Raw genomic sequence first — 14,213 nt, 5'->3', positions numbered from 1 at the left:
AGGACCCCCTCTATCCTTTTCTTCATAGCTCTTTTCATCCTTTCTTGGGAACTCATTCAAGGATGAATAAAGCCTAACTCAAGCTATCCATTCACTTATCCACCATGCTGAAAGAAGGGAAGGAAAATTGCAGAGCCTAGCATTCAAACAAACTCATTCATTCCAAATGACTGTCTTGCCCAACATGTATTCATTTCACATTCTCATATATATCTGACTTATATTTATACTTATATATATATATATATACTATTTAGTGCTGCTTTCAGTTTTTTTGGACTCTCTTTCTTTGCTCAAAGAATCTTCCTTCAAACGGCCTTCTCCCTCTACAGCAGTCACTCCTGCGAGACATGAAGGTCAATAGAAGTTCCACTAGCTGCATCTGCAGGGCTCGTTTTTTGTGTGTGTATGAGTTTGTGTGTGTGGGAGACTGTTGCTTTTGGCATTATGATGGATGATGAACTTAGAACCAGGCTGTGTATTAGAAACAGGCTGTGCATCAGTGCTATGGTCAGTTATCTTGATGCCAGGAGGCCTAATGTGTGTGTGTTTGTGTGTGTGTGTGAGACAGAGGGTTTCATATTCAACTTAGCCAAGTTAAGGAAAATGAAAAATACCCCATGAGCTCACGCTGTCTTCCATCATCTCAATGTCTCATACACGCACGTATCAGTGTATCAGTCACACCCACCGGCTCATCCAAACAGGCTCAGGTTTGTGAGAATGAAGCTGCAGACAGTCTTGTTAGGCAAAAGATTTACAGAAAAGGAGAGAGGGATGGAAAATATGCAGGAAGGATGTCCAATTCTAATGACGTCCAGATGGAGCAACCACAACTATCTGTTACTAAAGGACAACTCTTAAAGTAAACACTTCTTTATAAATTTTATTTTATAAATTCTCAAATTCTTACTTTATTCTTCCAGGACGGCAGGAATAAATTAATAACAGGACCTTTCAGGGAAAACGTTTAATGTATGGTTAAAATGAACATTTTCATAGCCAGTACATGTCCAGTAAACAATCCAATCTAGACTCAATGGACACCAAAATAAATGGAAATATAGCCTAGTTAAAAATGACATGAACTACTTATACTATGAAGCGATGCAATGGGATCACAGCAGAGAGTGTGATACTAGCTGAACCTGATTTATACTGTATAGTCGCTCAAACACCTTTACAAAGATTTGCGACATTCTTTAATGCTTGACTTGTGAGAATCAGACATGCTGGCATGTTAACTTTCAATTGAGAAGTGGGCAGAAAAAGAGATCAACAATCACTAAATGTGATTCTCTCAGGCGGTTTGTGATCAAATGTAATAAAACTCTTAAAAACTGTCATCGCTAATTAAACTATTCAAGTTTGTGTGTGAACATGAATGCCATGGTACATTTCAGTGTGCATGTATTCATAATAGAATCTAAACTGAATGTTTTGAATAGCTTTTACTGCAAGCACTAGTTTATGTATAAAAAGCTAGTCCACAAATGGGAGATTCCACCTTGTGACCGCTCACTTCGCTCCACCAAATTTAGCAACAAACTATTAATTTTGTTGTATTGGTAGCAAGAGAAACACACCCAGCTCTTCACTCCTATTAATAAAGTCTTTTCTGACACAGCACTGCAGATGGCCAGCGCACTCTATAAATAATGCTTTATCTGGGCCACGAGTCGAGAGACAGACACTTTATGTGTACAAGAGATGCACATCACTAAACCTCGAGCATATGAAGAGATGAAGCTACCTGCCTGTGAAGGTACAGTACAAGTAAGAGAAAAACCATTACAGGGTACAAGACATATGCTCAATGTGATGGGTCTGAGCTGCCAAGCTTTATATTGTTATATTTATATTTATACTGAGCATATAGCTTTATATTGTTGCCATGGTATAAAAGATTGATAATCCAGGGCCAAAGGCATGGCCCAAGCTCTGGGGTGGTCTACAGCCCATGGATTCAATGTTATGATAAGATATCATAACTAAATCACTCCCTGTGAGACTTCACAGTGAGAATTTGACCTTTGCAACCGGTAAAAAAAAATCTCCAGTAGTGCATTGCAATTCAAGAAGCTAACAGATTTCCTACAAGAAACAGACACTCAGACTTCAGACTTGAACCTTACATGGATTTTTAAATGAGATCTCAGCACAGATTCAAATATTGCAAGGAGTGACTGTCATGCTCACTAATGAGAAAAAAATGCTATGGTAAAAAGTATAACCCCTAAGAAGAAATTGAGGACGGAGAGAGAGAAAAGGAGAGGAGCCAAAAGGGAGGGGGTGACAGAGACAGACTGAATACAAACCTAAACCCAACCCTTTGGATGAACTACTTAAGACTTGTGGGGGCCCTGCATTCTCACCATCTCTTCTTTTCTCAGAGAGTCCCTCTGTGCAGTTTCAGAGCTGTTTCTCCTAAACCATCTAAAGCAGATGGGCGATATACTACTTTTAATAAATATTAATAACTATAATTCAAAACCATGCTTGTTAAGTAAAGGACTTTCTTCACTTTTTGCCAAAAGAGACAGCAACAGTCCCTTGACCCCTTAAAACAACTGTTTCTTAACCCAAAGTAGTGTTCTGGTGGAAGGTATATGCTCAATTTATCTAGAAATCAGTGGCGGCTGGTGGGTTTTAAAATAGAGGCGGCGGCACACAAAATTTTAGCGGTCTGATTTTTTAACTGCTTTAAAATGCCTTTTTTGGTCACTTATATACCAAATATTTATAGAAAACGACACAGACATCAAGACAATATAAATATAAGTTCAATCACCTAGCCTATCACTTAAGGCAAAATCCATTCTTCTGTCCTTTTAAATGTTCGTGTTAAAAGAGCATGTTTGGCTGTTTAGTGAAGCTGATTGCTGTAGCCTATATCCAACTTAGGCATGGGGTCTTCCTTCTTTTTTAATTTGTAGCTGTTGTTTGAATGTAGTTTAGTAAATTTGTTTGCGATCATATATTCAATATATCTACTCTCCATAGTTACATCAGCGGTAGCAGTTCAAACTAATATCACGTAATTTAAGCTTGATGAATTTTATTAACATTAAATGGTACTTCACAACTTTGGGTAGGCAGGGCCTCCCTTGCCTCCCCTGACGAGCCGCCACTGTCTATAATAGCTTTCAAGTATTAGGGAAAAAACTGAAAGTCTTTGTGAGGATTGACTCTGTTGTTATCAACCAACTTGAACTCAACTGTGTGTTTTGGCATTTAGAAGTGTCTGAACACGTTTACCATTCACTCAGCCTCAGGATCTGTATCTGTCTGGGGCAGAAAAGTAATGGTTATCACAAGCTACACAAGACTGATTCACATATAAGATTATGTAATGTTGTACTCTTGGCCTACTTTGTTGTTTTTCTCCATCAATAGAAATGAGAGATCGCTATTATACAAAACACACACATACACAACACTCAAGGTACACATGTGAGAGACATTAGACTGTAAGGCTGTTTTTTTGTTGTTGTTGTTTTTTGTCCAAAACTCACATGTAGTTCCCATCCTGACAAGGCATGTAAAGTAGGTTACAAACTAGGTTACAGAGTTCTGTTTCTGAATTTTGAATACTTCATTAAAAACGAGAACATTAAACCTCTTCTCTATGGTGTAACACCATTTACACAGCAGTTAGTTCCAATTTGATTGGCCAAGAGGCATTAATGCTGATATCATGCTGCCTTCTAGTGCACTTGGAAAACCCCTACTTACAATTTGAGCATTCACTATTTTGACACATGCATTCAAGAATATTTTATTTTTATATTACAAAATAAGTGACTTTTATTTTTATATGAATTGCATTTATATCACTTATTTAAGGTTAGTATTTAACAAAAACATTGTGAAAAAGCAATCCATGCAATGCGAGTGATTAAAGGCAGGATGAAAAAGAAATTGAGACCATCTCCCGTATGTGAGGTGTATCCAGGAGGAATGGATTCTCGAACAAGAAAATTTTTTAGGGCAGGACTGGATTGTTGTCAATTTCTAATTACTGCGATCATGTGTGAATGACAGATTTTTGGAGGTGTGGATTTATGAATTGTTCATTTGTACAAAGCACCTTGATATGACAGAAATGCAGCAATTTTTTTTAAAGCAAATTAGCAAATTATGAATTACCATCCACAACAAAAACAAGTTTCAAGCGTCTGCACTATTACTGTTTCTCTTAGCGGAAATGAAAAACCTGGAGTGGAGCCGGAGCGGAGTGATAACAAGCCTTTGAAAGTGAAGAGGAATTTGCTGCAGCTCCACTAATAGCCTACTCACGTCAAATGTTTTGGTTTCGTTTGGAACAAATTCGTATAGAGAAAAATAAACGAACTGTAAAGTAAATTTACCCGGCATTACCTTTTTATTAAGTTGTAAAGGTTGTATAGCGATATCATACCAGCTGATTTTGCTGTTGTAGCCTACTAAAAATCGTGCCTATATTCAGTAGGCTACAGCATATTTTTTATCCGTTCAATATTGGTTATAAACTACATTCGAGAATGCGTATCTACGAGACAGACAAAGGCAGCAGCTCAAGACGGATAAGTCGGAACATGGAAACACCTTGGAATTTATGACTTGAGGAAGAGTAAATTACTGCAATCTACTTTCCTCTTAAATGTGTGCAAGAATAACAGTTTCGGCTACAGTCTGTCGAATCCTCATGTGTCTCATGTTTTAAATAACCTTGCGCAGTGTAAAACGACACAGTAGAAGGCGAGAAACCGTATAGCTTTTCTAGTGAACAGGTTATATGTCAACGAAAACAATCCCGCTCCACTTAACAGAAACTGAAAGATTTTCCCACTCATATTCTTTCTGCAAGAAGCGAATTCACACAGGCTACCGCTTGAAAACAGCTGCTGATAAACATCGCCTGTAGCATAAAAACAGCACATCACAACAGCACAGCAAAAGCACATGCTCAACCCCCATATTAGCTTATTCATTATAATGCATCGCGATTATTATATACATAAAAAAATAATCAATATAGCACCCACCAAATATTTAGAAAAACTAAAAGTGCCAATGAGTATGAAAAGAATATGCACAGCTCATTATACGCTTTTCGATAATATGCACACGTATCATTTTCATTTTGATGAAAATGCATTCTGTTTTCTCATAATGCCATTGTTTAAAAGTCCTATATAACAAAGTTATAGCCTGTCTGCCACATGAGAAAAATAGACATACGCAACTCATCGCTTTAGGTCATGGCGTGAATACCTGATTCCACATCCCTATAGCCATAACAAACTCCTGTCATAAATTAAGATTATACTCGAGTCCACGAGCACTCACCTTCCGCCGTTAATTCTCCTCGGGTGATCTGGAAAACACTTCCCAAAGTGTGTAAAACTAGAGCAATTCCCACAAACAAATCGAGCGTGCTTGAACCCGCCATCTCAGATATCCACTGAGGATGATGTCCTCAGTTTCTTTTGCTCTGTCGCCGCCAAAGACAATGTAAAATAAAGACAAACAGCGTGTGGTGGTCAGTCGCTGAGCATTCCGCGCTCCCGCACTGTGTGTTTGTGTGTGTGTCGCGCTGCTGAAGCTACTGCCTCACCGCCGCTCCTGTGATGCGAAGGATCGCGACGCGCTTCCGATAACGCGTTTCCTTGAGACTCCAGACCCAAACAAATCCTAGCAAGCAGAGTTCAAGATAGTCTAGAAAAAAGACCAGTCTAGCTCGCCTCTTATCACTGCATTCACCACGAAACTAGGTGTAGATGGCGTCACACATGTACCACCAAGAGTGTCCTCCTGACTCTGATGGGGGCTTCACAGACATGAAGTGGATTTGGAATTAGACGGTTCACTGATTCTTTAGACATGAGACAAAACATGTCACACAAATTTATCTGCCTTTAGTTTTTTTTTAAATAGCAACAGTTCCACTTTAAAAATAAGCAGAGATTATCACTAAGGCTATTTTTAACACAAATACACAATTGCATTAGATTAAAACTAGTTTTAAAACTACAAATTTGTATTTAACTTTATTGAATCATTATATTAAATAAAATATAAATATATATTAAATAAAATATAAACATTATAATATGCTGTAACAAAAAGTTAATTTTAAAAAATGGTTTCACAGATGTGACCCGACTTTTTGTCAACATCGTAAGACATGATTCGTTTTAAAATTCACGTAATAATCTTCAAACCAGAACAAATTTACAGTGCGTAAATAAAGACTTGTCTTTTCTATAAATAACTGAGACATGAAAAAGTTGAAAAATTAAAGCCCATAATTAAATAAACAAATAGGCCTATTTTAATGTAGCCTATATAAAATAATACATAAAAACTCTTACAAAAATGTATAAAAATATCAGTTTTGTAGTATCTTTAACCCAAGTGTCAAGACCTAGTGATTTACATAATTTATTACTAAATTATATTCATGAGAATTATGGAACAGAACTGGTTGTGTTTAATCGCTCTACAGATTGCTCTTGATGTTAGTACAGTAAATTTGGTAAAGATTGCCTGCGTTGTCCCAGAGGCAAGTCAGGCAATGGAGGGGGGGGGGCAGGGGGATCATTAATGTTTGGGAATGGCACTGGCAGGCTTTTCCACACTGTCTGCCAAGCAGAGTCCCTCTAGAGGACAGAGAGGCAGTGAGCTGTGGTTGAGCGCTAACCACCTCCCTCTGCTCCTTCAGATCAGGACAAGCAGCCTAGCAAAAACATTTAAGGATGAAGCATTCTAAAGCCGCCACATTAGCATTCCAATTTAAACACCCTTACAGTGTCGCATCAAGAGCCAAAACACGTAGAAACGGTGAATGAAAACCTTGGTCTCGGATCTGAGGACCTTGATTTATTGTGCTCATAGCCTATTTATGGCAGTATTTCTTAGATAGGGGTTTGCAAGGTAATAATGCATTTAACTAATCATGTTCCCAAGATGTTATCTATAATCCTCTTTGAAGTCCACAAGCAACTGTAAACGAAGTATGTGCAAGTGTAAAAGTGTTAGCATTTATGCATTCTGTATTAATAAGAACAATATAGGAAGCCACTGCATGTGTTGATTAGAATTGTTTGCGTGAAAATGAAAACCGATGATATCAAAAGAAAGTGCGAGAGGGAAACAACAGATTGGGTACAGTGTGTAAATGTTTCTGAGCTTCTGTAGATTTAATAAAAAAAATAATACATAATATTTAACGATTATTTTCTTAGTTTGAGTGGTCTGAATTTTTTTTGTTGTCAAGGATATAATTATTGTGTTTGAATATTATATGAATACCACATGTAAAAGTGATTGAGTCAATCCAACATTAAGCAGTTTTAAATTTACAGGCATTACCTGCCTAAATACTTCCCATTTGCCCTCTTCCCAGCATGCACTTAGATATGAATCAGTAATATAGTAGCATTGTTTGACCATTTTCACATACATTTCTGACAGAAATCAGATACCCTAATAAAATCATTACTCCGGTAAAAGTATTAAGTAGCCTACTCCGTTTCGATTTAACTTGAGTACAAAAGTACTTGATTTTTAATGTACTTAAGTATTAAAAGTAAAAAGTACTGGCTGATGAATGTTAAAGGGCACCTATTATGCCCCTTTTTACTAAATGTAATATTGGTCTTGGGTGTCCCCAGAATGTATTTGTGAAGTTTTAGCACAAAATACCCCACAGTTAATTTATTATAACCATTTGAAAATGTCATTTTTGGGGCCTGTTTTAAAAAGAGCTGTTTTGGTGTGTACCACCTTAAATGTAAATGAGCTGCATATCCCCGCCCTGCTGGACCCAGATGATGAAGAGAGTCCGGCACAGAATAAACACGAAATGAGAATGGACTAAACGTCTCGGAATGGTTATTTGATACATTTATGTACTTACAAAGTTTTAATCGCGTCCCCTTTGCAATTATGGATGTGCAACACACACACACAAATTGTGATACCGTTTGCGCAATTTTTTGAAACTACATACACACAAATACTGTGATAACGTTTGCTAAGAATTATTTTTTTGAATAATTTTTTTAGTACAAACGAAATTATATTTATGCCAGGGGTGCTGTTGCGTCATGTTGACATTACTTGTCGTACAGGTGCTTATGTGGCAAATGTGAGAAGATGGCTATACTACAGAACCAGAAAACATAGCAGGGAGATAGACGTTTATATAGGCTACTGTCTATGGAGATAGAGCATGTATTAATTTATTTACATTTGTAATTGCTGCAAAAAATATTACGTGACATAAAACTGTCTGACGTTGTTTGTTGAGACATCCTATGACGACGAAAATAAATAGCTTTAGACGCAGATTTGTTGTTAAACTGGCTGACATCTATTGAAATGACTATTTGCTAAAAAATCATAAAATACACTTACTTCTTCTGGAGGTGACGTTGGATCGCGAACAGTAGGCAACGATCCACACTTGAGGATTAACTTTGACCCCCGTTCACTAAACAGTCAGTCAGAAAATGATTCGCGCAAACATAAACGTATTTAGGAAGTTTAAGTGGCGCCTTTTCTTCATAAATAAAATCCATCCGCTGTGTTTTCAGTGGCTCTGATGTCAGTGAAGACTACTATGTCCATTCTTACATACCACAACAGAACACCTACACCTCCAAACAGAGCACCCTAGCAACCATTTAGCAAGACCTATATCTCTGCATCAGAACATCGTATAGAGATGGGAGTTGGTTTATATCATTCATACTGACAATAAACCTTTGCAGTTTCATCATTAGCAGCTGCCAAGCAACTCCATAGCAACCAAACAGAGTACCCTAGCAACCAAAATCCAAAGAGGAATATCTTCCATTATGGTGCATTCACACCGGATGCGAATAGCGCGTCAGGCGCGAGTGATTTCAATGTTAAGTCAATGCAAAGACGCGTTACGCGCGTAAAAGATTCCTGCGGCGCGAATGAGCCGTTTAGCGCGGCGCGGTAGACGCGAATTCGCCTCATTCGCGCGTCAAGTTCGCGCGTATGACGCGAATTGAGCGTCTGGCGCATTAAGTGCATTCACGCATTTGAGACGAATTCGCGTCTGCCGCCCGAGTTTATGAAATCTGAACTTCTGCGTCAATTCGCGCCGCGGTAACCAATCAGGAGCCTGCTTGCATGCTGCTGTCACGTGGTGAAGTGACAGTTTATAATGTTATTTTATGTTTGGCCTCAATAAATTATTTTGTAATATGACTAAAATGCACAACAAAGCAAATCTTTCACATAAAAACTCGATTTCAATATGATAAATACTCATTTTTTATTGAATGCTATTTATTCCATATCTATTCTAGATTATATGAAACTTTATTAATCTAATGTAAAGACAACAAACACAATTTAGTGTATAAAAACTTTAAAAAAAATCACAGGACAGGTTTCACTTTTGGAGGCTGGCTCCATTTATTATCAAAACAAAAATAAATGATAGATTAGGTGGGTGCGGGCGAGGGTGAACCTCGCGCCGGGCTGTACAGCGCGGGCTCGTCAGGCAGCGACCACCACTCGAGGCCGAGGCTTATACAGCCTACGCTGTCCTCGTCAGCGTCCTCACCGTAAGGTCCACCAAACCTACCTCCTGGAGCAAATTGTGAAACTCCTGAAACCCTCCGGAGGGTTTGGTGGACCCGAGTACAGCGACGATGTCCCCTACGCTGCTGTTTCTGCTCTCCAGAGCATATACGAGCGGTGACTCTCTCGATTAATGCTAATGCTAATGCTCGATAAACATCTAAAAAAAGATGGCCGCCAACAGGTTTCGAAACTTTCGCCTCTGACGCGCGTGACGCACGTAAATTTCGATTCAAACTTTTGATTTTACGCGCGTCAATTTCGCTCTTGACGCGCGAATGCACACAAAGTGGTCACGCGTATAACTAGATGCGGCAGGCACGAAGCGCTATTCGCGTCCGGTGTGAACGCACAGTAAGGAGACATTACCGGCTGTCGTTGAAACAATGGCGATGGTGTACAGATCACCGAGGGCGGGGTAACCACAGTGTCAATCAGATCATGTCGGTGGGGCTTATCGCAATTCTACGTCACAGTGAGAGCAATCTCAGAACAGGGTGTTCTGAGACAGTGCTTATGATTTATTGAGATTGTAAAAAAAACACTGGGTAGATTTTTATCATTCTAGGGCGGTTTTGCTCACACACTGCCAACACACATTTATGTTCAAACACCATGTAAAAGTGAATTTTGCATAATAGGTGCCCTTTAATGTACTAGACACACAGATAGAGCTTAAAACAGCTCAGTCTGACTTCATTATGAATTATTATTAAGCCAGGCAGCACTAGTCATGAAGGAAGTTTATGCATAATGCAGCAGACACTTAAAGTGCCCCTATTATGGATTTTTGAAAATGATCTTACATGTAATGTGTAATATAGCTCTAAGTGAATGAAAACATCCTGCAAAGTTTTAAATCTGAAAGTGCACCGTATATAAAGTTATTGTCTTTCAAAAGTAAGAGTCGACTCTGAGTCAATGAAATGAATCGTTTTTTCAAACGAGTCATTAGCCCTTTCGTTGTCAAGACGAAAAATATTGCCTGCCCACTTATTGCTCATGCAGACACCAGGGAAAACTTGAACCTCAAACCTGCAGGTAATTCCTGTGGATACTGGATAGCATCATGTCGAGAAGACGCTGTGCTCTACAATGTGAAGGTAAAGACAGTTTTTTTTCACTGCCCAAGGATGAGCATGTGAAGAATCAGTGGTTAAAATTCATCTTTACCACGATATCACTACTAAAACTGTCTATTAATGCATATTGTCTGTCGTTCTCACTACTTTGAGGAAAGATTAAGCGTACTAGAGCAAGATTTGTTTTACCAACGTTTATGTTAAATTGTCAGTCATTCACGCTAGAGCTCGGCTAATGTATGCACTGTTATTGAGTTTCCACATGTTCATCGCAATAAATTAGAAAAATGCTCGGTAAATAAATAAGTATAAGTAAAATAATCGCTTTGTTGATGGACATGCACTTGTTAATGCTGATGGTGAGGAATTACAGTTGCAACATCTCATATGTAACGTTAGTTACCTCAATCTGAGTAGCGCATCACTGAGAAACGTCATGTTCGAGTCGTCCTTGCGATGGAGGTTCGGGTTGAATAACTAGATCTTCCAATGTTTCATCATCGCGCTCGGATATGGTACAATCGACATCATTGTTCGTTACTGTGTTTCGTTTACGGTGTTGGAAGCCTCAGGACACACAGAGCTGACGTTGTTATGGCAATGGGCGTTTTTGTTTTCGACACGCGCTCCAGACTGAGCTGTCTGGCCAATCAGAGCAGAGTAGCTCGCAGAAAGGAGGGATTTAGAGAGATTGATTCATAGCATCTGACGATTCGTTTGAGAATCATTGAAAATGTGGTGATGTGCAAATGTATATTATGAGAAAATGAAACATTTGATGCATGTAAACCTGTTGTAGGAGACTCCAAAACAACATTACGAAACTTTTATTTAGCATAATATGGGCACTTTAATATATTTTGATCTGCAAGTAAGAAAACAATATAATTTATTACAAAACTTTTCATACACTGATAGCCATTACTGATAATTACTGACAATTCAACTGTGCAAACAAGTGAAAATAAAAAATATCATAGTATAAAAAATGAGAAAAAACAATGTGTGTAAATAACAATTATAAACTAAATATAAAAGCATCACATAGGGCAATAATTGTTGAAAAATAACCCAAACAATTTTTTTTTTCTGGTAGCATGCTGTACAATATTTTGTTTGGATTATTTGTTACAGTCTGGCTTGGTTGATCATGTGATCTATGTAGCCATGTGACTCCTTAAATTAAGATGGTTCCTGCACTAATAAACATTGTAAGCATGCATAGACAGTAAAAGAAATGGACTCAGCAACCCCATTGGATTCAACAGAGAAAAGTGAAGTCAATTAGAAGCTCTCACTTCCTGATGGCTGAGCGTACTGCGCAAACTCAAACTGAGCTTGACGCCGTAGATGTGACGTGAGCAACCTGTCTGTCTTCTAGTAGTTGTGCCGAGAGAAATCTGAGTCATTCTCTTCCGAAACTTGCCGAGACGGGGAGTGTGAGTAGGAGGTGTCCATGAGCTAGGAGCAGGAGCAACTTTTGCTAAGTATTCTGATTAATTATTTTGTCATTTTGCCTCCACGTCCCCCCGATTACCCGCAAGCTTCTCCTCCTGTCCATACGGTAATTTCTCTACTGTGCGACAGAGAGTGTTATGATGCAATCGTTAGCCTATTTTTACAAAAACTGCTTCAACAGGGGCCATAATGTAAGATACAAGGTAATGGTGCCTTTTATACATTTTCATGTTTCTTTAGAAATAAATAATGGACAAATGGAGTCTTTAAACGCCTCAGATGTAAAGTTATTCATTGTCAAAGGGACGCCAAAATGAATGGGAGTCAATGGAATGCTAACAGCAGGTGATGGTCTGCTAATCAATGGCGGCGCCCGGGGAAGCTTACATTTTTTCTGAAAGATTACCCCCTTGTAAGCTTGGCATTGACAAAGGTCACGTGACTGAAAAGTTTGCCCTTTTAAAAAAAGAAAAGAAAAAAGTAAAAATATTGTTTTTATCTCGCATTTGATGACTTCTTCTTTGGTGGAGTGTGCAGACTCTCTTGATGTGTTTTACTATTTGGAATTTTTTGTCTATGCACCTCATTTGAACTAGTTTGAAGGCACGGTGAGTTCCTGACTATTCTCTGGTTATTTAAAGGGGTGGTTGATTGTGATTTCACTTTTTTCATTTTAAATAGTGTGTAATGTTGCTGTTGGTGCATGAACAGTATCTGCAAAGTTGCTGTGCTGAAAGTTCAACATAAGCAGAGATATTGTCTTTTAAAAATCAGGAAGTTTAATGCCTACAAAAACGACTCGAATGGGACTACAACGAGATACTTCCCGGGTTTTATACGTAACTAACCCATGCAAAAAAAGGGGGCATGGCCATATTTCTGCGGCTTTGTTGAAGAGGAAGAGTTATAGTGGAGAGCTGTAGCCATGCTGTCGAAAGTGTGTTATTTTCACCCAGCTGCCAGGTCTTCTGTGTTCGGGCTTCATACGGACGCTGTAGTTCGTCAACAATGGCTAAAATTTATGTTTGATTATGTTCCTGAAAATTACAATCGTAATAGCTCTCTGTGCTGCGCATTTTACGGAAGACAGCTTCCAGAATCTCCACGAATTCAATGCCGGATTCAACAAGAAACTGTTACTAAAACATGAAGCAGTTCCAACTTTAAAACCAGAGGCAACAGTTGTTGGGCCACAACCTGTAAGTAAGACTTAATAATTTTAAATGTATTTGCATGTATAATTTCAGACGTAATGTTTTATAGTTTTATCAAGGACGTAAACAAATGCCAGCGCTGGCTGTAGTAGCCACAAACTACTAAAACTACAAACACGTACAAACATTTTGGACCTGAATTTGTAATTATGTGGGCTACTAATTTTGTAAATGTATTTTTCCATGTAGCCTATACTTTATGACGTAATTTTTCGATTTGATCAAGAACGTAAACCAATGCCAACGCTGTTTGTTTATAGCCAGTTAGTTCGATGCTATTTTGTGTGTATAAGACAAACGTGTATAAAGTTAAAAAAATAAATATGTAATCGCAACAGCAAACTTCAGCTGCTGAAGTTAAAACAATAACTTTAAAAAACGGTATTACTCAGTCATTTATTCAGTTATATTAAATGTTTAATCAGGAGAAAACCGTATCTCAAAAGCTAACAAGCAGCAGTAGCATTTTCAAGTAACAGTGTATCGAAATTCTTATATAATAATAGTAGAATAGAATAGAATAATAATAATAATAATAATAAATGTACCATTCAGAAACGTTTTGTAAGAGCCGTGTTTGCGGAGGTTGCTTGACTCTCTTCATTGCCGCTTTCTGGGTCTGATCTGGCTCAACCTGTTACGGCAGTATTGACACCATTATTTACATTTGACCGGAGTGTATGCAACTTTCGCCCGTAAAGGTAATGGGCGTGAAGTTTCCGGACAACGTGCAGTACTCAGTTTAGCCAATTACAACACACTGGCCCAACTAACCAATCTGAGCCCATTGCCTGTTTCTGAGGGAGTGTTTTCATAGAATCAGGAAGTCAACCGGTCGTTCAAATGACAGAGG

At 38.3% G+C, this 14,213-nt stretch overlaps 1 protein-coding gene across 1 annotated transcript in view; it reads right to left on the bottom strand.

Annotated features, from left to right (window-relative positions):
- plxdc2b (plexin domain containing 2b) overlaps positions 1-5,798 on the bottom strand; it is a 61,955-nt gene extending 56,157 nt beyond the window's left edge. The window contains exon 1 of the mRNA XM_081355019.1: positions 5,332-5,798. Coding sequence (XP_081211145.1) covers positions 5,332-5,434 — 103 coding nt within the window. The 5' untranslated portion in view covers positions 5,435-5,798. The remainder of the gene's footprint in view (positions 1-5,331) is intronic.
- Between the last annotated feature and the right edge of the window lie 8,415 nt (positions 5,799-14,213).

The sequence above is a fragment of the Scardinius erythrophthalmus genome (genome assembly GCF_964197995.2).
Source record: "Scardinius erythrophthalmus genome assembly, chromosome: 2".
In the NCBI taxonomy this organism is placed as follows: domain Eukaryota; kingdom Metazoa; phylum Chordata; class Actinopteri; order Cypriniformes; family Leuciscidae; genus Scardinius; species Scardinius erythrophthalmus.
The sequence above is the reverse complement of the archived record's forward strand: the minus strand, read 5'-3'. Positions and strand labels throughout refer to the sequence as shown.